Below are 27,054 nucleotides of genomic sequence, written 5' to 3' on the forward strand. Positions count from 1 at the left end.
GAACGAATAAGATTGTCCTCCAAGCACCACCAGAGGAAGCTCACGTACCACTGGTGGTACATGTACCACAGTTTGGAACCATGGTAATAAGATATTAACCAAGGTACAATATACTAAGAAAAAAATAAAAATAAAATCATATCCAATAAAATATTTACCTCTGTGTAAAACTGAATAAATAAGTACCAATATAAAGTACAGTATATGAACAGTATTAGAAAAGTATTTAACTAAAACAAGTAAATTGTGTAAAAGTTATGTACCAAGATACAGTTAAACAGTATTTGAAAAAGTAAAATAAATAAATAAGCATTAATATTAAAAATAAACACATTAACGGAGGGGGTACAAAACCAAACAACAAAAAAGGTTCATACATACTGTACATTCATACGCTGGGAAAGGGTTTTATTTTTTAACCATTTTAAGGAACAAGAAGAAAAAGAAGCTTGTGGTAAACAGGTTAAAGTAATTCAGTTTCTATTATTTGATGAAAAATTACACACAAAATTAAGGGAATAATGTATGAAGATGAAGATAATATGTTATGTCTTGCAGTTGAGTACCAATTTCAGCCATTCTCCCTTGGCTGTTTGTGATTCCCTCAGGACAAAATACAACAGAAGGTTTGAAAACCCACCTGTGACACACATCTCTATGCACTCATGATATATTATGTTATTTGTTATCATTTTTTTCACTCCTGCACGGCTAAGATTTTGTTACACTTTCATTTGAAAATGATAATTGTGACAATGAAAATTTAATTTTTATAAAACACTGCATGTGTATGTAAATGTTACTGTTAAACCATTGGCCCCCGGAAATCTTCAAATGATCAAATATGGCCCATTTGGGCACCCCTGCTGTAAAGGATTGAGAATAACACAGTTTCTGCCCATGTATGAGTTGAAGGAAACGAGGAGGTGGATATTTTGGCCAAACAATCACTTAAAGACGAAGACATTCTACAATCAACGACATTCAAGTTAATAAATCCATAAAAGACACTCCATTTCGGTAGATGGCGGTAATGCATCTAAAAGCTGATTACCAACAGCCAATCAAATCTGCCATATGCAGATATGAGAGGAAACTGCGGTGCGTTTTCCGACTGCAGAAAGACAGACGAGACAGACCCATTCTGTCACGTCGTGCGTCACGAGGAGTCAACACAGGAAGTCCCCATCTGAATCACTGAACTTAGACAAGAACGAAAGTAGCTCCGTGTAAATTGTTCAAATTCAATTCATGCCGATGCACCAAACCTCTCTGAAACGCGAGTGTGATCATAATGGAAACAGCTCTGAAACTCGCCACTTTGTGTGTCTCTCTCATGGTGACACGGGTAAGTAGCGCAGCGACAGAAACAATAACAAGACGTGTGATTGTTGTGTTTGTGTGTTTCTTTTGCCGGGCCCTACAAGGCTGACTTACCGTCCACAAACATGCTAGCTAAATAACAGGTTAGCTAAACACGTTAAAGCTGTGTTTGTGAGGTCTATTATTCTATGTTGATATGTTTGATATCTTTGACGGCTATAATAGAGAGGGATTGGAGATATGTACTCGGGAAAAAACCAGCAGTTTGTGGGTGGATGTGTCCATTAGGAGCTGTACTAGTTTTGGTGTAATATGGTTTTTTTGACCGTCAAGTCGCTACGTTAGGTTACGTTGTCTTACTGCTTCAATCGTCCTTCACAACCTGGAACACCGAGGGAATATGTCCATGTGTTGTCGATCCTAAAGAAGCGTGGATATACGTGGATAGAAATGTAACTTGGATGGACGGCGAGTGGAAATAAATGTGCAAACCCTTCACACAACTCTTTCTTGCCTTGGTGATTGATGTATTAAAACAGTACCTACGAGTCAAGTAGGTTAAGTTAACATTGTGGCGTGGAGGATGTGTACATACGTAACCAAAATCATGAACGTGTGATCTGTACTACATCCCAAGAGACCCTGTGTTGTTAACTTGAAGTATAACAACAACAGCATTTCAATGACACGCCCAGCATTGTATTTGCTGTGATGACAATAAACGTCTTGTATAAGATAGTGTCGCAATCATCATCAGGCTTTATTATCCAACTTGGCCAAAGGGCACATCATTATGAAATGCAAGTAAATACACTCTCCGGCATATCCAGATATCTAATCAGCAGCCCAGTGCACAGAGACATGTAGAAATGGTCAAGACGACCAGCTGAGGTTCAAACCGAGCATCAGAATGGGTATTAAAGTGAAAGTAGTTTAAAAAATGCCCTAGCACTGTATGTCTCAAAATACAGTAAGGCTTCACATTTTATTCAGATGCGCTTACACAACAGTTTCATGCACTTAAACATCAGAAAAGGTGTCACATTTCCCTTACGTTTCCCTTAACTGACTACCAGGAAGCTGTGAATCTGACTTCAGCATCATAATTCACTGTAGTACCTGATAAGTGAGTGGGTTTACTGTCGTCTGTGTGCAGTCTGCATGTTTTATAGCAGTGATCCACCTCTGCTAGTGTCTAACTTGGTGATCTGGTATAATGCTGTCCCTTCCCCGACTGTTTTGGCACCCTGGCTCAGAACAGCTGTCCACCAACTAACTTTTTTATTACGTCAGCTGGTGAACAGCTGAGTTGCGTGATGTGTTTCCTGGTATACAGTGCTTAACACATTTATTAGACCAAAAGCCACAGCTGCCCTACTTTAACCACATTGGTAAAAATATTTTTTTTATGTTTCTGTAATGGTTAATATCCCCGTATGTAGAGGCTATTTTTTAGTGATAAAATATAATTATTATTTTTATCCATGGATTTTTACAAAAAAAACTTTGACTAAGATTTCACATTAATGTGCATTCTTGGACAGAGAAAAATTGTTTTGTAGTTTTAAACAAGCTTTTGAAAATATTTATGTTTTCTCCTTTATGACAGGTGTTCTAATGCACTTGTTAAGCACTGTAAATGCTGCCAGTTATTTATATCTGAGGATGTGAACAGCTTCCTCCCAATACAGCATTGTTTTGATGTTTTGACTGTTGCCTGATGCGATTGTGTGACGTCAGCTACCAGAGCACCATTGAGGAAGACATGAAACTAGCAATTGAGACCATGACCTTCTCAGGAAAATGTTTACTGGCAGTCAGTGTGTGAAGTGGGCATATTTTTAAAAAATAGACTATTGTTTTTTCATTCCTTGAGGGTTTGTTTGGGTTCAGATATTTTCTTCAATAACGTGTGGTTAGTGAGAGAATAACTGCTCTTTCTTTAAACAGATACACTGCCAAGAAGCAGTTCTCCACATTTCAAACGGAATTACAGATAGGGAATATTGCATCGTTCACAACCACTCCTGGACCAAGCTGTCAGAAACCCTTGATGCAGCAGTAAGTTTTTCAAACTGTTAGCTTCTGAATCGTTTCCCCTTTATTCTGTTTCTTATTTATGTGCTTTGTTTTATTTATTTTTTTCACATTTAAAGAAAAGTACTCAGCAGTCAAATAATGTTTATATGCCACTGTGTTCATTGGAAAAGGAAAGGAACATAATAAACCCGTTAATATGAGCTCATCTACTGTGGTTTTACAGTCTATAGCACATCCTGGTTATCACTCCAACTTAAGTGGTTTAGCTATTTGAATTTATTCATAACATGTTTCCTAAAAAACAATTTGTGGGGAAGTATATTACATATTGAATCACCTATTGTTTTCACTTTTTGCAGCCACAGTTGTCGCTGGTGAACATGATCTCCACTATGTTGTGTAATGGCGATGGGGTCAGTCCAGATCTGGTGAAGGGCAAAGCACTGGTGGTGATGAGGGGGGACTGTGATTTCAGCAGGAAAGCACAGGTTGCTCAGAACCTCGGAGCTCTGGGTTTGCTAATAGCTAGCAACAAAACAATGGTAGGATATTTACACCCATCTTTGTTTTTTGAATGGTTTAAACACAAATAAGTATGATTTTACATTTCCCCTTCAGTGTGTTATAATTATTACCCAATGCTTTTTTGAGGGGTTTTAGAATGTAACAGTGTAATACATCTGTCCGATACACAGAAGTGATTCATAAATAGGGAAGTGATGAAACAGTGCTGTAGGTGGGGGGGTGGGGGGGTTTCTGTTTTAAATATAGATTTTTTTCTGTGTAAATCGAAAGTTCTCATTTCCTGGGTTCCATGATTCATTCACTGTGACATTCTCTGTATACCAAGCACAACATGACACAGATCTCATCAATACACAAAACCAGAAATCTCTGTACTCTTTGTTTTTTTAGATAACTCCTTCAGCTAATAACTCAGAATATAAAAAGGTCCATATTCCTCTGGCTCTCATGAGGTACAGGGATTTCCTGGATGCACAGCAGGTCAGATAGTCTTAACATTTCTGATATTGTTGTTACAAGGTTTCCGTGCACACAAGTGTGAAGGTTCTATGTTTGTGTATATCCTCAGGTTTTTGGAGAAGATATGCAAGTAAAGCTGTATGCTCCGCCTCGTGCAACCATTGATCCAAGCATAGCAGTCATCCTGCTGATCGCCATTGTCACAGTTGTGCTGGGTGGTTTCTGGAGTGGGGCATGTGAGAGGTGAGGTGCTGCAGTTGCACTCATGATATATATGGTATATTCATTAAAACTAGAGTAATGTGAGAAAAAGAGAGATTTTAATTTGTTTAAACTTTGTTGTCAGGTTTCACTAAACCACATATTGGTCATTCAACCTAATAGAAACGGGTGTACGGCAAAAAAGTAAAAATAATATTTCTGTGATGTAGGAAAGTAATAATCGTAAAAAATCCTGTGTTTTTGTATTGGTGCCAGAGAGCGTCTGAGCAGTGGTGAAGGACATGGAGGAAGTGGAGAGAATAAAAAAGACAGTGGGGAGCTCTTCTTGTACTCTCCTCTCAAAATTGTTATCTTTGTGGCCATGATGTGTGGAATGCTGCTGCTCATGTACTTCTTCTACAATGTCCTTGGTGAGTTGGAAGAACATCTGTTGTGTATTCAAATAAGTAATATAATAATAAATAATGAGCCTGTGGCCTTTTTTTTTATGTGTTCTGTTCTTCTTTCCCCAGTTTATGCGATCATTGTAATATTCTGCCTGGCCTCTGCCTCTGCACTGTTCAGCTGTTTTGATGCAGTGTTGGAAAAACTTGGCTGTGCCACTGGGAGGTATAAGGAACATTCTTTCAATGATAACTTGCAAAATAAGATAGAAATACACAGTTCTGTTCTGTAAACAGTCTGGTCATAGTGAGTGACGGGTTCTCTCAAATTATTATGTCTCATACAATCACTGAATACTTTGATTTATTTGAATGTGTGGCTGTCTTTTTTTTTTTTGTAGCTTTTCTATCCGAAATTGGAACTTCTCAGTGAGGTCTCTCATACTGGCTGCCCTGTGCATTACCATTGCTGTGGTCTGGGGCGTCTACAGAAATGAAGACAGGTACGTTGGGGCACACCAAATATGGTCACAATTCCTCTCTCTAGTCAAGTTGCACTCAGACGTGCCTTTTCATAAGCAGGCACTGTTTTGGTTTCAAAAGGAGATTATTTTTGTTTTTAATGTATCCGTCGAATTTCCATGTAACATTGCAGCACCCATTTTCTGCTTTGGTGTTTAAAATATAGCATCTTTATAATTAAGAAAGAACTGACTTTGACCGTAGAAGTGAATGTTTTCAGGCACTGGCCATTATCTTATCAAGCTGGCACATAAACAGAAAACTCAATAACTGTGTATGTGACCTGCTTTGTGAAAGAAAATATTGCTGTGTTACAACATATTTTCTTGCCAAATATGTCTTTCCTTTTCATTTGTATTCTTCATCTCGCCTTTAATCTCTCTATCCCACATAAAAGCAAAATTAGTAATAATAACCCAAGCATTAAAGTTGGTTACGCTTTAAAAACAGTCATGCATTATTTCTAATGCCATGATTCTCGTGCTTCTTTTTTCTGTTGTATTACTGCTTCCTGTTAAAACTGTAAACTTTAAATAAGGTCAAAGATCTTTTTTGTTTCCACATAGTTGGATCTGGATCTTGCAGGACCTTCTCGGCATTGCTTTCTGCCTCAACTTCATGAAGACAATTTCTTTGTCCAATTTCAAGGTTAACTCTTTATTTGAACATTTACTTGTTTATACTTTTGTTTGTTGTTGAGAATATAGAGTGACTGTTGTAGTTTTTTGATCTGAATATTATTAGTCATTTGCCGCTATATGTTTTATTGCAAATTTGGCAGTAATGTAAATCTGATAAACGGCCATACCCACTGCAGTCAATGTCTGATCTGTTTTTTCTGTCCTCAAATAGATCTGTGTGATCCTGCTGAGCCTTTTGCTTGTGTATGACGTCTTTTTCGTTTTCATTACTCCTTTCTTCACCAAGGTAAGAGTTTGTTCTCTCAGGGCTTGACATGCAGTTTTTCCACATTATATTGCCACTGACTGGAAAATAGTTTTTCCTGTTTTTCTGCCATTCCTCTGCATTTTGAGTTTTTGATGTTTTACTTGTGGGGCAACGTGTTGTGTTTTGTCAGCGAGTTAACATGTTTCGTGATTAGAAAATCTTATTTTGAGACGGGAGATCATTTGCAAAGCAGAGAGTAGTACACAAACAGAGTCCACGGTCGCACAATATCCATAGTTTTGTGTCCGTACACCAAAGGATGACAAGATGTGGTTGTTTAGGCATTTTTATCAAGGGGTTTAACAAAAATGTTGCTTTAACTGGTCAGAAATTACACTGAACAAAAATCTTTACACAAAATCACCATTTCTCTCAAATATTGTTCACAAATTTGTCTAAATCTGTATTAGTGAGCACTTCTTCTTTGCTGAGATAATCCATCCCACCTCACAGGTGTGGCATGTCAAGATGCTGATAAGACAGCATGAATATTGCACAGGAGTGCCTTAGGCTGGCCACAATAAAAGGCCACTCTGACATGTTCAGTTTTGTCACACAGCACAATGTCACTGATGTCACACGTTTTGAGGGAGCGTGCAATTGGTATGCTGACTGCAGTAATGTCCACCAGAGCTGTTGCCCGTGAATTGAATGTACATTTCTCTACCATAAGTCGTCTCCAAAAGCGTTTCGGACACTTTGGCGGTACATCCAACCGGCCTCACAACCGCAGACCACGTATAACCACACCAGCCCAGGACCTCCACATCCAGCATATTCACCTCCAAGATCGTCTGAGACAAGCCGCCTAGACAGCTGCTGCAACAATCGGTTTGCATAACCAAAGAATTTCTGTCAGAATCTGTCTCAGGGAAGCTCATCTGCATGCTTGTCATCCTCATTGGGGTCTTGACCTGACTGCAGTTCGTCGTCGCAACCAACTTGGGTGAGCAAATGCTCACATTCGATGGCGTCTGGCACGTTGGAGAGGTGTTCTCTTCACAGATGAATCCCAGTTTTCACTGTTCAGGGCAGATGGCAGACAGTGTGTGGCATCGTGTGGGTGAGCGGTTTGCTGATGGCAACGTTGTGGATCGAGTGGCACATGCTGGCTGTGGGGTTATGGGCAAGGAACACAGGTGCATTTTATTGATGGCATTTTGAATGCACATAGATAACGTGACGAGATCCTGAGGCCCAGTGTTGTGCCATTCATCCAAGACCATCAGCTCATGTTGCAGCATGATAATGCACGGCCCCCTGTTGCAAGGATCGGTACACAATTCCTGCAAGCTGAAAACATCCCAGTTCTTGCATGGCCCCAGCATACTCACCGGACATGTCACCCATTGAGCATGTTTGGGATGCTCTGGATCAGTATATACGACAGCCTGTCAATATCCAGCAACTGAATATTCAACAGCCATTGAAGAGGGGTGGACCAACATTCCACAGGCCACAATCAACAACCTGTGTTGCACTGCGTGAGGCAAATGGTGGTCACACCAGATTCTGACCCCCCACTAAAGCCCAATTGCACATGTCAGAGTGGTGTTTTAGATCTTTGAGTTCAGCTCATGAAAAATGGGAGCGAAAACAAAAGTGTTGCATTTATATTTTTTGTTCAGTGTAAATAAGTTTTATAGATGATGATAATAGAACTTATTGGACTAAGAGAGGTTATTCATTTCAGCATTATTTTTATAACAGTCATTTTTATATAGTGGATCTAAAAAAAGATTATTAGCATTATATGAGTGCCTCTTTCTCTCTCAACAGAATGGGGTTAGCATCATGGTGCAGGTTGCCCTTGGTCCTGATGCAACTGGGGAGAAAGTAAGTTCCTCTGAATTCTTTTGTCTTTCTAAGCATTTGCAAAAGCATCAAATTCCTAGAGGTGGGCAAGATATATCGCCTTCGATAATAACACGATTGCTGTTTTCAAGATATGCAAATTAACAATGTTGAGTTTTTAAATGCTGAGGAAACACACAATGAATTCCACACATTCCCTAAATGTTGCTGCAAGCGGTGAGCAGCATTCAGTGTCACACCCTCTCGCTAGCATAATTCCTGCCACACAGGTTAGCCTGTGTTATCTTTTTTTAGCCTGTGTTATTATCCTTATAGGGAGTAAACATGGAGACGCCAATAATTTTCATAATTTGCTCTTGTTTGTTTGTTTGTTTACCCAATGTTTCTACACTGTAGTTCAAAGTCTTTGATTTTTTTACTTGAATGCTAAAGTTGAAAGAAAATAAGAGCGGTTTTCCTGAAACATTGTGTGCGTTAATATAATCAATGAGCAACAGTTAATGACTTAAACAATTAAAATTAAAATCTGAAGCATATTGACTAATTATCGTTATCATGAAAATCCCCAAATGTAATTTTTTGCCCATTTGAATCTCTGGCTGACTGCAAATGCTCTGATCAAGGCTTTGCACTAAAACATGTCACATCATGCTCATCACAAGCATATCTGCTTGTCATATGAGTCAATAAACAGCCTAAACGAAAGCATTAATTTCGTCGTGACTGCTGGATGCTACCTTTTTGATATATTATTTAGAACCACTGAGTACTTTTTGGGGTTTAGCACTCTGCTGCTGAAGAATCCCATTGCACTTGAAGTGCTCTTCTTGTTGTTGATGACCTGAGTGGACTGATAGATTGATTAACTAACTGTGCCCTGATGTTGGGTGGGTTCTGTCATAGACACAAGGTAACCTGGTGGAAGTCCCTGCTGAGCCCCAGACTCCCTCTGAGAAAGTAAGGCTTGACTGATAACCCATCCTCTTCCTTAAGTCCTTGCAATAGGATTGGGCTCCAAAGGTTTACATATGTTCAGGGAAATGTATTCAAATTCATATTCTATGTAAAACACCATTTAAAAATACATATTTTCATGTGCTGACATTACAGAAAGGAATGTCTTTTCATTTTAGGCTAAATTAAGCATCAGTTTGAGTGACTAGGTTTATGTAAGATGTAAGTTTTGCACATGGTTGAATTGGCAAAGTAATAGTTGCATTAAAAGGTTGAAATGCTAGTTTCACTGGAACTGAAGAAGGGTTCATTTCGTATCGGTTTTGTACAACTGCTTAGTTTACTGTCCACATAAGACCGAACATATTTTGTAACTGAGATTGGGATTAGATGAGAGTTCCAAAATAGACCAAGACATTCTAACATATACAAAAACTAGCACCTTGTGCAACTTTAAGACATTGATATGAAGTAGAAAGATTGTGACCAGGTTGAGTCTCCTGTGTTTTACACTAATTGTGGCTCACTCTGTGTTCTGCTTTCACACTTGGGGTCTGATTTCAATTTTTCTTTCATTTTCTCAGCTGCCAGTGGTGATGCGTGTTCCACGGTTCTCAGCAGAGAACTTGTGTGGGATGCAGTTCTCCATCCTGGGTTATGGCGATATCATTGTTCCAGGTGATGTTAAAGTGTCACTTAAACTCTTGGTTGTAAACAATTGTGAATGCAGACAACAGTGGCTGCTAGTTTCCTGAAAAGACAAGTATATTTGAAACCTTTGTGGAAAAAAGAAAACCTAAATGCATGGTAGATCAGCTTTAACAGTCCATTGCTTGTTCTTTCTATTGTACTATCTACGTTTTTGTCTCGTTAAACAGGTCTTCTCGTGGCCTACTGCAGCCGCTTTGATGTTTGGATCAACAGCAGCAAGAAGGTCTACTTTGTCAGCTGCTGCATAGGTACCTCACAAATATTTAATTTATTCAGTTTAATCATTTTCACCTTACTTTAAACAATTATGTCAACATGATAACATTGTGTTAACAAAACTAATTGGACATCTTACTCAGGTAATTGTTTAGAGTCCTAAGAACAAGCTTAGTGTATTGTTGACACAAAGTGTAAATGTACTGTATGTCATCATTTCTTTCAAGTTTTTTTATATGTTCACATTGCACATATCCACAAGTAATAGCTTGTTGTTGCATTGTCTTCAGACTGAACTTTTTTGAATTAATTGATTAACACAAGCAAATATATTCTGTCTACATACAGTATCTGTAGAAAATACAATTTTGACATCATTTTTGCTGACTTAATTTAATTTGTTAAAGTTTAAATGATGTATAATTGCACCCTTCATTCAGGCGGGTGCTGTTCAAAATGAAAGTAAGAAAACTAAGAATAATATTGACAATAATAGTAATGTCAAATATATATCACTATTAAGCCATTTGCCGATGAACATTCACAGGCTTCTAGTTATACTTGTATGTGGTGGTGGAGGCATTAAGGTTACTTCTGTTTGTGCTCATCTCTCTTTCTCTCTTAATCCTTGTAGCATATCTGCTGGGAATGATCCTGACATTCGCTGTGATGCTGCTGTCAGGAATGGGTCAGCCCGCTCTTCTTTACCTGGTGCCTTTCACCCTCATAACCTCCGCTGTGGTGGCTGCGTGTCGGAGAGAGATGAAGCAGTTCTGGGCAGGAACCACTTATGAGGTGAGAGAACCACAACATAGCAATTGTTCCAGAGCAACAAGTGTTGTTTTATGGGGCTGGCACATAGTAGTGGTGTTTAATGGCTGTGATGGCTGAAGAGCTTCAGCGCTCTTGTTACTATGACAAACATGTTTCTACCAGTTCAAAAACATCGAGACAACATGGCGTGATTCCAAGGACTGACGTTCACAGCAAGGCTTTATTATCAAGATCTTTGCCTACTACTGGTTATTTGGCGATGTTGTAAATACTTACTTATGCTAACAAGGTTTACATACTTTATTGCAATCCTATTAGCTCATATGTGCATAACATTCAAACTGGAGTTATTTCCTGTTGAACAGACTACTGTCTTGATTTGACGAAATTCGCATCATCTCAGTAGATTTCCTCATGAGGAACTCCAGTAGAAGGACGATTTACTCATATTTATCTCTTCGTCTCCATTCAATAAGCTCCAGCCTCTCAAAACAACACAATATTCACCCGCTCACTTTTTTGTGGTGTAATGAACTTTGTCTCTGGTCGTAATTTCCCCCACGCTTTGAGACATCCCATTGGGAACACTGTTAGATCTCAGTCAGATAGCATGCTGCATTCTTAATGGCTCATTGACACTGATGAGATTAACTTTTGAAATGATTAAGTATTAAATATTTTGTCTTGTTCTTTGCAGACCTCAGATGGCATAAATATACAGTAGTACGCAGTATTAGCTCAGTATGTGAGGAAATAGCTCTTTCAAGTAAAAGCTCAAAGTCAACAAGGTGCACAATATTAGCAACATTAGTTTTTTTTTTAAATTAGATAAATATAGGACATAATATGACCTAGGCATATCTTAGAGTGCACATAACGGAAGATGAAAGAACTATCAGTGCTATCAGGCTATGTGCAGTGCCACATTCGTGGTCAGTACTACTGTAAGACTTTATGTAGGAATCTTTGCAGTTCTCTTTTTTCCTCTCTGTTTCTGGTGGGGCCATGGGCTAGGCCACTCAAAGAGTACTTTTTTTATTTATGTATTTATCCTTTATTTAGCCAGGAAGGTCCCATGTGCAGAAGCTGCATGTGGCCCATGTGCTGCCGTTTGAATAGGCTGGCTATATGTCATTATTGAATCGAAACCCTTTTTTTTTTTTTTTTTACTTCCTTTCTAAAAGCACAATTTCCTGACAATATAGAAAGGGACGCACAAAACACATAATTCACATGTGCTCCATTTATCAAGCATTTTACAAGTAAGCAAGTATCTATAAATGTATGTAGTTATAAAAAAAAAAAAAAAAAACTTCCCCCATGGGAAAGCTACCTACCATTGTGCATCCATGTTTTATCAGAATAATGTGCTTGGGGATTTATCATTACAAATTCTAGATAACACAGAAACACATAACAAATCTACTTGCGTGGTATGTTAATGTATTAGTAACCGCAATAGAGAAGAAAAGCACTAAAGTAGATTGTTTTTAATTCCTTAAAAATTGTTTGTGTGTCAAATTTTAGTTAATACATTTTCTCACATAAAATGACCTCTGTGTGTACTGATATGAGGCTAAATTCCAATATCTGTGCACTCAGGCCTTTTTAACCATTTGAGACATCTCCTTTTCCTATTGCCTTTGATCTTCCCATCTTGCATTAGCATTGTAGTCTGTTTTCTCTTCCGGTGTACTTGTACTTGGATTATGACGCATGTGTGAATCCATGTTGTCTGTTGGCTCACAAAGGAGCAAAGAAATGGAGTAAAGGATTCTCCTCTTTAGTCAATACAACTTCAAAGTGCATTGACTCATCGCTTGTTGAAGCGATTTTGTTATGTAATTTGGTATACAGCATGAAAGTTTCTTTTTCATGATTGCTGTTTTTCCTCCTTACTGTCTTCACTGCTTTTCAGTGCTGCTTCAATGCTGGACACTGTCAATGCCGTCTTGTTCCCTAACTTGTCCTCAACTCCTTTTTATATATTTCTTTTGAAATGTTATGCCCATTTAAAGTTTATTTTAAGCCTTGATTAAATAGTCCATTTCTTCCAGAGCACCCGTTAGAACCAGTAACACATACTTAAATAAAAGCAGGTATAATGTATAGAGTCAAACCTGAAATGGAAAAAAAAACAGCATTTAAGTTACTGCAATTTCAAGTGTTGCAACAGCTAGGACATGCAGTGCAGATGTACATCTAAGCATTAAGTCAGCAACAGCAGGTTGAGTGTGAATACAGGCAGTCAGGAGAAAAAGGTACAATTCTGACCTCACTTCATCTTCACCAGGTTTTGGACTCATCCAGGGAACCGTTGTTGTCAGGTGTGATTCCCTCCAACCTGCATCCTCCAGCCATTTAACAGTGTTGCTTACTGCAGTGCCTTCTCTTCCTTTACCAGCCAGCCTCCTATTTTTGTCTTTTCATTTCACATTTTAACTCATATTTTCCAGGGTCAGTGGTGTGATTAAAATACAGAGAACATTTCAGTATATGTGACATTTTACTGTTTTTGCATCAACTGTCCACTGGGTGTCTCTAGTTTGCTGAAAATAACTTGTCAGCAACATCCTAACATGGACTTGTTTTAAAGTCATGACCCTGGAATACCATTAACCTAATAACTAGCTATTTCTTTCATGATTTCCTTTCACTGCTCATCCCTCTTTTCCAATTACTTGGAGTTAGAAGTTAATGTTTGTCGCCTGCATGCTGTTGCTTGCAGCTAACCTGGGAAAATTGTGGCATGGTATATGTTATGTCTGTGGTTTGTAGTTTGTAGACTGTACCTCTCATCCACTGTTGTATATGCAGTACGCATTACAACTTTAAAACCCCTCCCTCTACATTTTTTCATTGGTATTCTGTTCATTAAAACATTCATTTGAAGAGAATTTAACTTTGTCTTTCCCTTTCTCTTTTAGAGGGAAGAACTGATGGCTCCGTAGGAGGAGAAAGGTGCTGACTTACAATGTATAGCGTGGATCAAATTGCTGGATGCTTTTTTCTTACATATATATTTTTAATATTACATTTACAAAGCACACAAACCAGTGTTCTTGATCAACACATTCTTAATATGTTGTAATTAATACTGGCTGCTGTGAATGGTTTTGAAATTAACTAATTTGTAATTGGGCATTGGTGTTTTTGGGGGGGCTTGATAAGTGTCTGAAATGTCTCTTAGCTTAATGTTCAGACAACTGTAATGATTTAGCCTTGACGATTGCAAACGACAAAATGAAAAAGCACTTTATAATGTTTAGCTTGGCAGTTTGTTTATTATTGACATGGCTAGGATAGGGGTCCAAATTCATTGTAGCTTCAAAACAAAACATTTTGTGATAACTGTTTTGGGAGTTCCCTGAAACCTGTTTGTATAATGTGATTTCTTTCATTGCCTTATATTAAATGAACATGTTCTATTTGGTGATCTTGTGTTTGTTTTTCAGTCCTATTGAAACATACTTAAACAACAAAACAACAAAATACATGAAACAAAATCTTGCAGAAGATAAAACGGCACCGCTTTAGACAAAAAGAAAGATGTTGTTTGGGAATAAATTGATAAAGATAATTTTGAATATAAAACTACTATCTTACTGAAGAAGAGCAGCTCCTAAACTAGACTTGTTACCTCTTTGGGGTTATTGTGCCCCATCACCAGGTTAATAAAGATCATATGAGACACTGTATGAAGTTTGACGTTATGATATCTGAATATGTTCCTGTTTTAAGTCAAAGAAGAGAGGAAGTACATTTAGCCACACTTATGAATAACTTCATGCATCATGTGACAAAATCATATATAAAAGTAGGAACATAACTTCTGATTTACAAAGCTTTGTTTAGTGGTTAGCACTCTTGCCTTTACAGCAAGAAGGCCCGGGTTCGAGCCCCGGTTGGAACAAGGGCCTTTCTTCATGGAGTTTGCATGTGGGTTTTCTCCGGGTTCTCCGGCTTAAGTAAATTGGTCACACTAAATTAACCATAGGTGTGAATGGTGGCCCTGTGATGGACTGGGGAACTGTCCAGGGCGTACCTAACACCCTATGTCAGCAGAGATTGACACATGGTGGAGGATAAAGTGGTAGATAATGGATGGATGGATGTTTACAGGTTAAAAGAAAAAAGTAGTTGTCCCAAGTAAATTATCGATTTGTATGGCAAACAGTTGTTTTTTTTAGTGGTGTCAGACTAACCTGTGAAGCATTAGTAAAATTATTCATTAACTATTTTAAAAGACTATGGTTACCATTTAACCACATTTCTTGTCTTACTATATGTTTAATACTAAAAAGCAAATTTATAAAATAATATCAAGTTACCTCTTAGCCAGGCTGCTAAGGGACAGAGAATGAAGAGCATTGGAAACATGTAGTGTTTTACTACTCTTTTCACCTCTTTATTCAGCTTTTATTAAAATTACAATTTAGGAGAGCAAATAATGAAAATAAACAACACTGGAACAACAAACATAAATAGAATTTGTCAATCTTTTTAGTGTTTCTAAATAAAGTCTTTTCATTTTTGATCTGGTGGATGTTGGGTTTTCTTTTGGACCATTTACATTTATGCATGTGCAAAACAGCCTGAATGAATGTCAATTTCCTGTTATGAAACAAGTGCAACAGCTTATTATACAAACAACAGTTTACCCACCTAAACAGGATATATAAACCAATGACAAATATGGAGGGCACAGAGAGAATATGGAGTTGTGAAAGTGTTAATATCATATTCTGGGATGTTAAGACCAATGTAGTTCCATGAGTCTCTTGACACTTTGCAGTCTCACCATTTGATGTCACTAATTCTTTAAGTTCAACTTGGAAATTAAGTTGGAAGGAATTGAAGTTTAAAAAAATATATTTATTTATTTTAGGGATGCATAATATTGGTATTGGCAGATATTAGCTTTAAAATGTATTATCGGATATCGGCAGATGATTAATAACAGTATAACAGTAACTGAATAGGCTGCTACCTCCTTGACTTCTATGCTGGTGCCCTCTAAATAAGAACTATTATTCTGTGTACGTTTATTTATTTTGCTCAATGAAGTACATTTGTATCTACATCTGCTGTGACAGGAGTAGGCACAATATTATGTTACTTTCACTACAGAAAAGTCAAATAGTCAAATGTCTTGCATCCCTATTCTATTATTTTATTGGTTAGGGATGATACTTGTGAGCATTGTTCCACAGTTCACATTGTAATGTACATATCTACAATTGAAAATCGAATCGAAAAAATCAGCAATGTACATGAATAAAAAAAATTAAAATAAGGAAGCCTCGAATATATGAAGTGGGAATTTCATAATGTATGGATGGAAATAAATATCCAAGCCCCGAAAATTGTTTTTTTTTGCCTTATTGAAACGCATTTTTTTTTGCAGCTCTGTGTATTTATGAAGAGGTCAAACAAAGCGCACATGTGGTCGCTGGCTCCTCCTCAGCCACGTGACAGTGCGCTGCTGGCTGAGTCAGCCGGCTCGTCACGCAGCGTCAGTCTGGAGTCGCACAATTATGAAAAAGCAACCCTCCGTTGGACCTGCAGCCAAAGCGGATCTCTCCAACGTCCACCGGGCTTTCCTTACACCAAGGCTAACCGAGAGCACCGCCGATAGATGGATAAAGGCCACGACGCAGCTCTTCCTGAGTCTCAACGGTGAAGAGAATGGTACGTGTCTTCTTCTCCCTCTGCATTCTTTTTATACAGTCAGGTCAAATTGGCGCTGAGTAACGTCGTGACTGATCTGGGGGTGTTTTGAGTGGCAGGTCCCCGTCAATGCACGCTGCCTCCTTCCTGTCAGACAAACACGCAGCCCCAGCTCCCGGTGGTGTTTACGGCGTTAGCTGACACCTCAACAGCGCGACTCACCCGTTACAAGTGAAATGTTCACGGTGACACGCTGACGTCCAGGAAGGAATCCCCCAAACCACACACGGGCGTAACGTTAGCAGGCTAACCAGCTAGCTCGCTAGCGCTAACTGCTAGTTATGTTACCTCAAGCTAACTAGCAACTGCAGCGGCGATAGCTGGCTGCCGTTTGCCCTCCACTTTCTGGACACAAAACCCTAACACATGCCAGAGCTGCTGGAACCTGTCAAACACACGTTTCTGTCGGCTGTCTCAAGTGTCCATCAAAGACACACTGTCACTGCCAGCAACAGGTTAATGCCACCTTGAGTAAAACTTAAAAACTGAGCACTTTAATTAAACATACATGCGCAGCAGGGTTTCAGGCCTGCTGCAGTCTTTACTGGCGACATGTCTCAACCTAGTGTTAGTTAGTTAGTAAGGTGTAACCTCCCCAAAATAAGAGCTCGTGCGTGGAGAGATGCGATGTCATGTAGCCGAAACTGAGTCATATTTGACCAAAACATTGTTGTCAGGTCTCTCTCTCTCTCTCTCTCTCTCTCTCTCTCTCTCTCTCTCTCTCTCTCTCTCTCTCTATATCTCTCACACAAACACATAAGACAGCAGACACATCTGTACTGTCCTGTTAAAAGCATCATTTTGTCCCAACAAGCAAGCAGGGATCACGTGTGTATTTGCATGTTGCAATTATAGGCGCTGCATACAGGACAGGCCAATATTTGCCTTGGAAATGTTGCCAGGCCACTAAAACTTTGTATTAATTTGTATTGTGCAAAAGTGTATTTTTAAAGGTTTTCCAATGGCCTGTTTCATGTATTTACTGAAGTTTTTTTGGTATTATCATATAACAGTTATGTTAAATCGGCATCGGACATAGAAAAACCTGTATCTGTCGACTTCTGGCCTGGTGTGTACTTAATGCTGACCACTTGTGATCCAATAAACACCTTTACCTTTCCTGCTGAAACACTTTTTTAAGAGAAAGAGTGGAGAGATGCCACAAAAGCATCTGAACACAAATTGATATAGGAAAAACTATGGTATCTCTGTGCCGTGGCCTGCAATCACAAGGTGAATGCTAATTTCCTGGTTCTTGGAAGTTGTTTAATCTAGTTATTGAATGTCTCATTCTCCTCCATTGTGTTTGTCTTTTTCAATGGGAATCCAGAGCAGCTGGAGCCTTTCTTTTGTGAAACTCTTATTTCCCACATGGCAGCGTGAGCTGATCACATGCCACAGCTTACCTCTGGAGAAGAAGGGATACTTTTACTGCCAGACTGCTCTGTGTGATTTTAGGTGAAGCTGGTTCATCAGTAGTAGCGGGCATTATTTGATCTCCATCTCTTATGTAATTGTGGATGCTTGAACTGGTCATCAGCTGGGGCTTTTGTGCTCTCTGAGCTGTGAGAAAATAGGTTTACATCACTTTGTTGTTGTCCAAGATACAGTATTTAGAGAGAGAGGGAGATGGGGGGTGTAACTGGTTGCGTGTTTTTACCTTCACTATGTCTCTGAGGTTTTTAAGTGCTATGCAAAGACGATTGGACTTGGTTGAGGTTCTTGTTGATTTTTGTCTCTCATGCAAAAAACAATCCATGACCTGAATGACTAAGAATCCTCAGACACAGAGCTCTGTTGTCGCTTGCTCTAATTGCACAACATGCACTAGTCAATTTGAAGATGACTAGGCCTTGAAATAGATTTTGAGGTAAAGTTGGCCAGGTTTTTAAAAAAAAAATGAATGGAGTTGCTCCCCTGTAGCTTTTATCTTGCTCAACTCCCCCAACAAACCGCTTCCAGGAGCTTCAGCTTTTGGTCAGACACGCAGCTGAATTGCATGCACTTTGAACCACCCACAGAGCACTGGGGGGTGTATCAACTTGGTATTTATTCATTGTGTGTCTGATGTTACATGCAGGTATAAATGTGCAAGTTTCTGCTTAACTTTTATGTTTAAAAAAAAAAAAAAAGTTGAACAAACTGTGATCGTTTCGCTTTGGGAAAAGATATTGAAACATTCAAGTGAATTTCTTTATAAATGAATTGTTTAATATTATCTCTTTAGCTGTAGTTTACTGTTACTGATGACCAATTTGCATTGGAACATAATATTCACTTGATAAAAATATGTGACGTGATATAATATCATTGGCAATATAACTAGAGAAAAAATAATGTAGTAGGTCACAATTATATGATGCATTTATATAAAAATGCATTTAAATGTAATATTTTAACTTATCATTGAGGGGTTGATGCTGATAACTGGTCACATGTTTCAGCTTAATTCTGAGGTCTTTCTGAGTGCTATGCAAAGGCAACTAGACTTGCTTGAGGTTCTTGAAGATGTTTCACCTTTTATGTGAAAGACAATAAAATTCATTTGTAATAATAATTTCAATAGATTTTGACATGCATTTGTTCAGTTTTATTGTAGTCCTTTTAAGCAAATATATGCTGCTATCGCCTCTCAAATCTGGGTTATCCTAGGGTCATATAACCAAGAGTGCCAGATGTTGATAAGACAAAGTCATCACATGCTTTACATTACTAGGTTATTAAGCTGCTTGGGGGCAGGACATGGGGTGGCATGCCAGCATAATATCAGCCCCTGCTGTGCAGCCTCTCAGAGCTTTTGTGTGCTCTGGAGGCACAAGTGTAAAAGCTTGTGAGTGAGCCATCACACTTTGGTCTCATGACTCTATGAACTACCTTAACTTATGTTTGTGGCATTTCCAGTTATATTTAACGAGTGTATTGAACCCATTTCTTAATTTAACACTCATTAGACCTAGATTTTCACAAAACTAAAATTGTGGTTAGGATTACAGAGTGCTGATATCTGTCTATCATAGTTGTAGCATATTCTTATCTTTAATGAAGCCTTTATTGACCTTACTTTTCAGATATCAGTTGGGCACACTTAAGGATTAGATGTAGGCATATTATTGTGGTTTCAAAACACGTGCGATAACATGCATCTTGTAAAATAAAAATATATATATCACTAACAACTGCTAACGTAGCTAGAATAAAATGAGTATAGTAGGCAACCAATAAATATTGCAATTTAAATTCAACTATAGCTACCTACTGTACTTATGGTCAGGTCAATTTGCAACTGTTGTAAAATGTATTATAGCAATAATTACATATCAAAGGTCGGTCAGTAGCACTAGATTGCTTTTATTTATTGATAACACAATCAATATTTGTTGTCTACCTTTACAAACAATTAATGTTCAAGTGCTCTTTGGTGTGAATCATATATAAAAGCATTACATTTAGAACCATTCTTCTTTTATTCTGCTGCTAACACTGGTGTGCTGACCCCATAGCTTTTACTTTTTCTAACAGGTAATATACTTGCTAAGCCAGATGTTATCGCACCCTATATTACATCAGACAGGGCCAAGGAAATAATGGCTTTACCAGTCTTGATTTGTGACATTGTTGGGGAGAAAGAAGGAAGAAAAAAGGAAAGGAAGAACTCAGTTGGTAAGGTTTCTGAGTTCAGTGTGTTTTTGTCCTCTGGGAGATTCCAATAGGAAGAAGTAACCTGATGTGATTAGATTTACTCTTAGAGACACATGTTAAGGCAGATAAACGTGACCATGTTAATCAGCAAACAATCACAGAATGGAAATATGTTGTATTTCCTTTTGGAACAAAGTAATACTAAAAGCTCAGAAAGGGGTCAGATAGGAAGAGGGAGGGAGTGAGGAAGTGTGTGTGCTTTTGGCAGGAGTTCTCAAATCCTTTGTTGCCTGACATTCTCAGGTGCCATGGTTACAGGTTAGCACAGTCCTGTTTTATCTGCCTCATTAACACTTTGTTGAAGCAAAATAAAGAATGGGTGTGTCTCAATAGTGCAGAGACAGGTAGTGTGATTTAGAATTGCTAGAAATTAGAGACCGATTGTGTCACTAATTTACTAAACAAGAGGACACTGAAGGGTCAATAATTGGTTGTATATCCTCAAGGCAGCGCACACAATGATAACTTTATAATCATACCTTACAATTGCAAACACAATTCCAACTTCCAAGAAGCTCTGGATCTATACAGGCTGTGAGTGGAGCACAAAGAATGATGGGCGCGTGGTATAATTATCTGTCTGTAACAAAACTACAGATTTTGCCCTAATTTTCCAGTCTATTAAAGCTCAGTCACTGGACTCGTTTTGATCGAGAGGACTTTTTAAATCTCCCTTTTCTTGGAATTTAGTTCCAGAATAAATGTGGCCCCCTGAAGCTTAAGTGCAGAGCCAAAAAGTTGTTGAGAGAGGTTTTGTATGTGCGGGAAATGAATCACAGTTGGTGGTGTGTCTTTAGTAGACAACTAGGTATAAATCACTGAAGCCTCTGCCCATCCACTAATCCACTTCCACACCTCCACCCCCCTTGTCTCTTTCTCACCAGCCAAAGCATAATATCTAGTTTGTCTCAGACACATTCATCTGCACTCTGAGTGGCTTTTTACAGATTAACAGTGGATGGAGTTTGGAGGATGCAGCCTCTCACTGATCACTCAACTTTTAACTCGGGCCGGATCTGGATGTTAACTGCATCACTGTAGACTTTGAGACTTGGGGGCTTATTTTGTGGACATCTTCAGAGGCACAGGGACTGAGAGGAGCATAGTGACTTGTTTCTTATTATCCAGTGCTCACACAAGGTTGCGGTGACTGTGGTTTGTCCAGGAAATGCACGAAGGAGCCTTGGTATGTTCCTGTACAAAGCCCTTAAACACAGAGATGAAGAGGAGGACATCCAGGTACACGCAGAGTCTCACTGGTCAAGCAGTGGGATGACCTGTTTAAATATTGCTGGAAAAATGCCATTTGTTGTAGATGTGTTGGAACCTTGGCCACTGTGGATGGGACTATGGACAGAAGTGATTTAACTTTGTTTTAGAGACAGATAAACTGATTGAATTCTACACATGGGACTTTTGGGGATTGTGAAGTAGTTTTATGTTCATGACTATCACTGTCTGTATAGTGTCTGTATTTAAACTAAATAGTGACTACCGAGAACCATCTTCAGCTAGCTCCATCTTAAAAAAAAGCCTACCGGCTAAATCGGCTTCCTACCTCATTTACTTATTATAACAAGATTACAATTTCAAGAAAAGTAGAAAGCAAAGTCTTTGGTATTAAGCAGGTGGCAGTGTTAACAGGTTTCCCGTCTTTGTGCTGGCTGGGATTAATGTGGCTAATCACTTGTGAGTCCCTGAGAGGTTTAGTTTGGGGGGGGGACAATGAAGAATTAATTGAAAATTCCTGTGCCATAAATATTTGCTTTTATAAATTGTCAACATAGACCTTTTGACTTTTTTAAAATTGTATTATGGCTCATATCATAGACAGATGTCTGTAGCCTGTGTGCCTTTTAGAACTGTAGTTCATGTTACATCTTTAGAATTGCTGAACTAAATCCTGTATTGGTGGTTTACAAGGTCGCCTTGTGCTTTTCAGATTTTTTTTAAAAATTATTTAATTACAGAGAAAATCATCCTGAGCTAAGCATAACATACCTGTATGTTTAAGTTTGTCTTGATTTTTCATTTACTAAACCCGTCCTTTCGAAGCTACGGAGCCCTTGATGTCTGTCCAGTTTTTTACAAACATTCAACTACTTTCTAGATGAATTTTTTTTTTTTTTTTTAATATCCTCCAGAGACAGGGACTAAATTTTAACACATGAAAGCTGTAAACCTGAAGATGAGAGACATTGCCTGCTGTCAACAACTGTTTTTTCTCTTTATTCGCAGTCCCAGAAACCCTGGATAGAAAGCACTTTCACAAAGAGGGAATGTGTGTACATACTTACCGTGTCAAAGGACCCCCACAGGTATGTGCATGTGAATTAGCTATGTGATGCCATGGAAACGGTGTAATTGTATGGTGTGTGTTAAAGTAGGCCCAAACCCTAACCACTACTCTGCAAAGAGTAAATGAGCCTGTTTCTGTACAATTTTAATGTTTATGTCTGTCAATATAATTACAGTGTTAAATGACAGAGAAGACGACCAGTAAACCAGTCTATCTTAGTATTTTGTGCGATGAACGGGATTTCCCATTAATTTATCATCAGATCTGAATGTATTTCTATGTGAAGAACTGATGTGACCGCTCTTTCTTTTGTCAATTGAAGCAGGATTTTTTTTTGCAGACTTGCAGGAATCTAACAATGCAGTGTCAGAATTGTACAGAAGCTTCGTACTGGCTTTGTACACAGGCAGTCCTACCATGTCTGAATGAGGCATGCACAAACACAAAATAGCTCAAGAAGAGGTGCAACAGTAAACAGTCAAACACTTATCAAGAAATTGACAGAATATTTTGGTAAACGTCTTGGTTATTTGGGAATAAGCACTTTCCCCTGTGCGTTACTTTTTTGTCACCTGTTTTGGGACAATCCAACTCATTCCTGTTTTTAGTTACACTGTTAAGAAGTTGCATTCCATTCTTTCTCCTTGTAAACTCATAATGCTATGAGGTGACTGTTTCCTGTTTTCTTTTACATCAATTATTGGCCACTGGCCCTTTGCCACTAACTACAGTAGGTGATTTCGCACATAGATGATTCTGAGATGTTGGTGAACATAAGCTTAGTTAGGCCTGTATTTGACTCAAAGTGACAGTCCACTCAGCAGGTTTCATAACAGTCTCTTGGTTGAAGGCCAGTTTTATTGGGCTGCCTGTCCCAGCTGACGGATAACCTCCTTCAATGTCCTCAAACAGCTTCGTCTACAAACAACATCCCTCTCACTAGGACAGATCACACCATTTTAACTCTTTTTATATTCATAAACACATTTGTATGGTCAAGCATATTTTAGTTTCAGATTAGTGATTGAATATGTTTCTGTGTAATTGCTTCTAGATGCCTTCCAGGATGCCAGATTTGCCAGCAGCTGGTCCGGTAAGTTATTTTCCAGGTCTCTGTTGGACTAATTTCTTTGTAATTTGATAGGATTAGCTTCAGAGAAATCATATTGACTCACTTGTTACTTCACAACAGAAAAAAAGTCTGCAGACTTTTTCAGTGTAATCCCAGTGAACATCAACTCTCCTTAGAAAACGATTAACTTCCAGGCTTTGTGTGTGAGGATGCAAATTCTCCCCTGAGCTGATTTAAGAAACTATGAAAACAAAACATTTTTAGTTTGGTCTGTAATTGTTCCATGATTCATTAAATTAAGTTCCCATTAAGTGGGATTTAATTAAGTTAAATTAAGTAGGTTTGATTTTGAGATTGGTGGGGACACAAAAGTGCTCCAAGGCAGCACTCCTAAAAGTTGACTTTTTTTTTTACATTAGCAATCATAATTTCACGTCATGCAGATGTTATAGGTTAAAGCAACTAATGAAAGACAAGGAGGTAACTTCGAAGACTTCTCATCTTTGCTCTTTAGTGCAGGGCTGTAGTGCAACTGTGCATCATACTGTCAATTAACATAGCCTACTGTCCATCAACAACATCGGAAATACATAAATGCAATACCACACTGCCACTACAAAGTTTCTTCATTTGTGTTTTTAAACCGTTGCTCACTTCTACACAAATACATGAAAATAAGAATCTTTGGCATTAAATATTCTCTTTTATTCAATATCTGTATTGTTGAGCCTCTACCTATACATCCTTGAAGTAACTTACACTTTGACTCCTAAAGAAGTCTCTTATATCCAGTTTTCTTTTCTTTTACATCCTTCAAATCTATACAGCACACACGCACGCACACACGTACATGCACACAAACAGACACACAAATGTAAATGACACCACTGATATTAAAATACGTCTAGCTGACGTGACCCAGGAAGAACAAAAGCCGAACATGTTGACAACTTACACTCACAGTTGCAGATAACATGCACTGCCTTGTCCGGTCCAACTATTAGGTTGCATGTAGCTTTTACAAGCAGAAGGAGTGACAGCGGGGACAGCCAATCACATGTAAGTTAGCGAGAAACCAGCAGCCGATCAGGGAGCGATATTTAGGTTAGAGGCGGGACTTCTAGCAGAGACCGTCATTTCACCCTTTATGTGCCATAATCATTGGCTAAACACTACGGGCAGCGGTTGTATTGATAGTGACTACACAGTAGTGGCTGAATATTGGTAGGGACGTGTCCCTAGCGTCCCTACCCAATTCTACGCCCTTGTCCCCTAAGTCTTCAACGGCTCTCAACGTGGTTGGTTTCTAGAGCATTTTTATGTTATATTCCTTTGTTGGTATGATTTAAAAATAAAGGTCTTTGGATGTTTTACATATTAATGTTGAATTACTGACTTTTGGTCCTATAGTTGACCATTGTCTTAACTGCACAAACTTTCTGTTGTCTTATGGCTTTTTTATTTTATGAAACTAGAAAATGGATGAACAAAAAGCACTAGGGCTTTCTGCATCACTTTCTACATTTGCAAATCATTTTATCAAAAATTATCACAGTTTTTTTAAACCAGATATTTTGAATGTTATTCATGTGATATTGATGATTGATTGTGCAACCCTACTTGTTAAGGGCAACCCAGGGCCAAGTGGAAAGGGAACTTGGCTTGTAACTGGAGGGTTGCTAGTCCAATTCCCATTGCTCCCCATGCGCTGCTCAGTGGCTGCCCGCTGCTCCTAATTCTAGAAAGGTTCCTAGTAGAGGATGGGTTAAATGCAGAGAAGGAATTTCCCCTGCGGGACCAATAAATGACTCATTTATTTCTAATTTATTTAGCTGTCTCCATGAGAGACAAAACTGCCACAAAAAGTCATCAGCATTGCTTGTTTCTAAACATTTTAAATCTGAGATGTGAAAAATGTTATTCTTATTTTAAAATAAGTCAGTAAAATTAGTCAGTAATGGTTGTACATTGTTTTGTTATTTATTTTCTCTTCTGTTATGTGCTCTGTTAAATTTCTACCAACTGAAATGTTTCTGTACATCTTCAAGGTGCTGCTGTGGACGCCTGGTGCGCCAGCATGTTGGCTTCACAGCCAGCTTGGCCACCAAGTATTCGGATGTGAAGCTGGGTGAAAACCCCAGCCCATCCATGTCTGAGATGGAGGAGTGGTCGGTGGAAAAACACACAGAAGCGAGCCCCACTGACGCCTATGGTGTCATCAACTTCCAGGGAGGGTCTCACTCATACAGAGCCAAGGTAGGAGGGCATATTTTTCTCAGTTGGAGGGCATGTTTTTCATGTAACTTAGCAGCTGTGACATGGATTGTAAAAAAAATAAGTCACTATGGGATATTTTGCTCATTGGGTGACATGAATAATCTTTGCTTTTTGTCTGTCCAAACGTGTAGTATGCGCGTTTGTCCCACGACTCGCGGCCTGAGAGCATCCTGCGGCTGATGCTGAAGGAGTGGAATATGGAGCTACCCAAGATTCTCATTTCTGTCCATGGAGGAGTGCAGAACTTTGATCTGCACCCACGCATCAAACAGGTGGTGGGCAAGGGCCTCGTCAAAGCTGCCGTCACCACCGGGGCCTGGATTCTCACAGGAGGGGTCAACACAGGTATGCAATAAGAAGTCTTTTTTAGACTGACAAAAAACTCTCTGTAGTTTGTCTTGTACATATGATGAAGGCAAAGTGGGAAATTGTCAGATATTGACACATTTCCAACAACAGGGAAAAGTCTGAAGCTTCCAGGTTCAGTTTTGCTGAATTATCCAGAGATTTTCCTGCTGGCTCACCTGGGTTCACCAGAGAATGTGGTCAGCGCCAACAGACAATTGGATGTGGTCGGAGTTGAGTGCATGTCTGAGAACAGTTAAATAGATATTGTTTAATTCTTGTATGATGTGCAGACTTTCTCTGCTGAAAGCGTGGTTTCTAAAATGCGATTCCTTTTAGGGAAAAGGGATTATCAATGTATTGTTTGCTTCTGTTTCTGACTGTGTGAATAGAATCCAGACCGTAAACAAGCGGGACAACTTAAGATTGGCTTTTTGTTTTTACTAGCACAGATCTTTTTAGGTGTGGAGCTGTTATTGTGAAACAAGCTCAATACATGTTAGGCTGGACAACCTGTAGCAAAGGATAGTGATGGCTGCAACAGACACTTGCCAGCATGACGTGTATGCAGCTGCTATTTGTTGTTGTGAATTTTGAGGTGCATCACTCTAGCCTCTTATTTTGAAGATGCAGTTAACCACTGAAGTTGTTTCTTCATTTCTGAATTGACTTTATTTGCCTGTAGGTGGCACATATTGACATGGATCTGCTGTTCACACATCATTGATACTGTAGCTCTG

General features: G+C 38.8%; 2 protein-coding genes across 6 annotated transcripts in view; both read left to right on the forward strand.

Annotated features, from left to right (window-relative positions):
- The first annotated feature begins 1,123 nt into the window (after positions 1-1,123).
- zgc:123258 (uncharacterized protein LOC641502 homolog) lies at positions 1,124-14,320 on the forward strand. 3 transcript variants are annotated; one of them, XM_058629964.1, is made up of 17 exons: positions 1,124-1,348; positions 3,274-3,384; positions 3,723-3,905; positions 4,279-4,368; positions 4,457-4,590; positions 4,825-4,979; positions 5,082-5,178; positions 5,354-5,455; positions 6,041-6,122; positions 6,327-6,401; positions 8,202-8,258; positions 9,141-9,194; positions 9,776-9,869; positions 10,070-10,150; positions 10,753-10,913; positions 13,186-13,219; positions 13,820-14,320. In XM_058629964.1, the coding sequence occupies exons 1-17, from the start codon at positions 1,295-1,297 to the stop codon at positions 13,858-13,860; spliced, it is 1,605 nt and encodes a 534-aa protein (XP_058485947.1). In that variant the 5' UTR covers positions 1,124-1,294; the 3' UTR covers positions 13,861-14,320. The 3 variants fall into 3 exon arrangements, with proteins under 3 accessions (XP_058485947.1, XP_058485948.1, XP_058485949.1); XM_058629965.1 differs by lacking the exon at positions 13,186-13,219; XM_058629966.1 differs by lacking the exon at positions 9,141-9,194.
- A 2,052-nt stretch (positions 14,321-16,372) lies between these two features.
- trpm7 (transient receptor potential cation channel, subfamily M, member 7) overlaps positions 16,373-27,054 on the forward strand; it is a 37,889-nt gene continuing 27,207 nt past the window's right edge. For 2 of the 3 annotated variants that reach the window (XM_058628803.1, XM_058628804.1), the window contains exons 1-5: positions 16,373-16,583; positions 22,560-22,639; positions 23,675-23,713; positions 25,741-25,948; positions 26,101-26,314. In XM_058628803.1, coding sequence (XP_058484786.1) covers positions 16,581-16,583; positions 22,560-22,639; positions 23,675-23,713; positions 25,741-25,948; positions 26,101-26,314 — 544 coding nt within the window. In that variant the 5' untranslated portion in view covers positions 16,373-16,580. The remainder of the gene's footprint in view (positions 16,584-22,559; positions 22,640-23,674; positions 23,714-25,740; positions 25,949-26,100; positions 26,315-27,054) is intronic. The other variant, XM_058628805.1, reaches the window with a different exon arrangement.

Source organism: Solea solea, chromosome 5, assembly GCF_958295425.1.
Source record: "Solea solea chromosome 5, fSolSol10.1, whole genome shotgun sequence".
Classification (NCBI taxonomy): Eukaryota; Metazoa; Chordata; class Actinopteri; order Pleuronectiformes; family Soleidae; genus Solea; species Solea solea.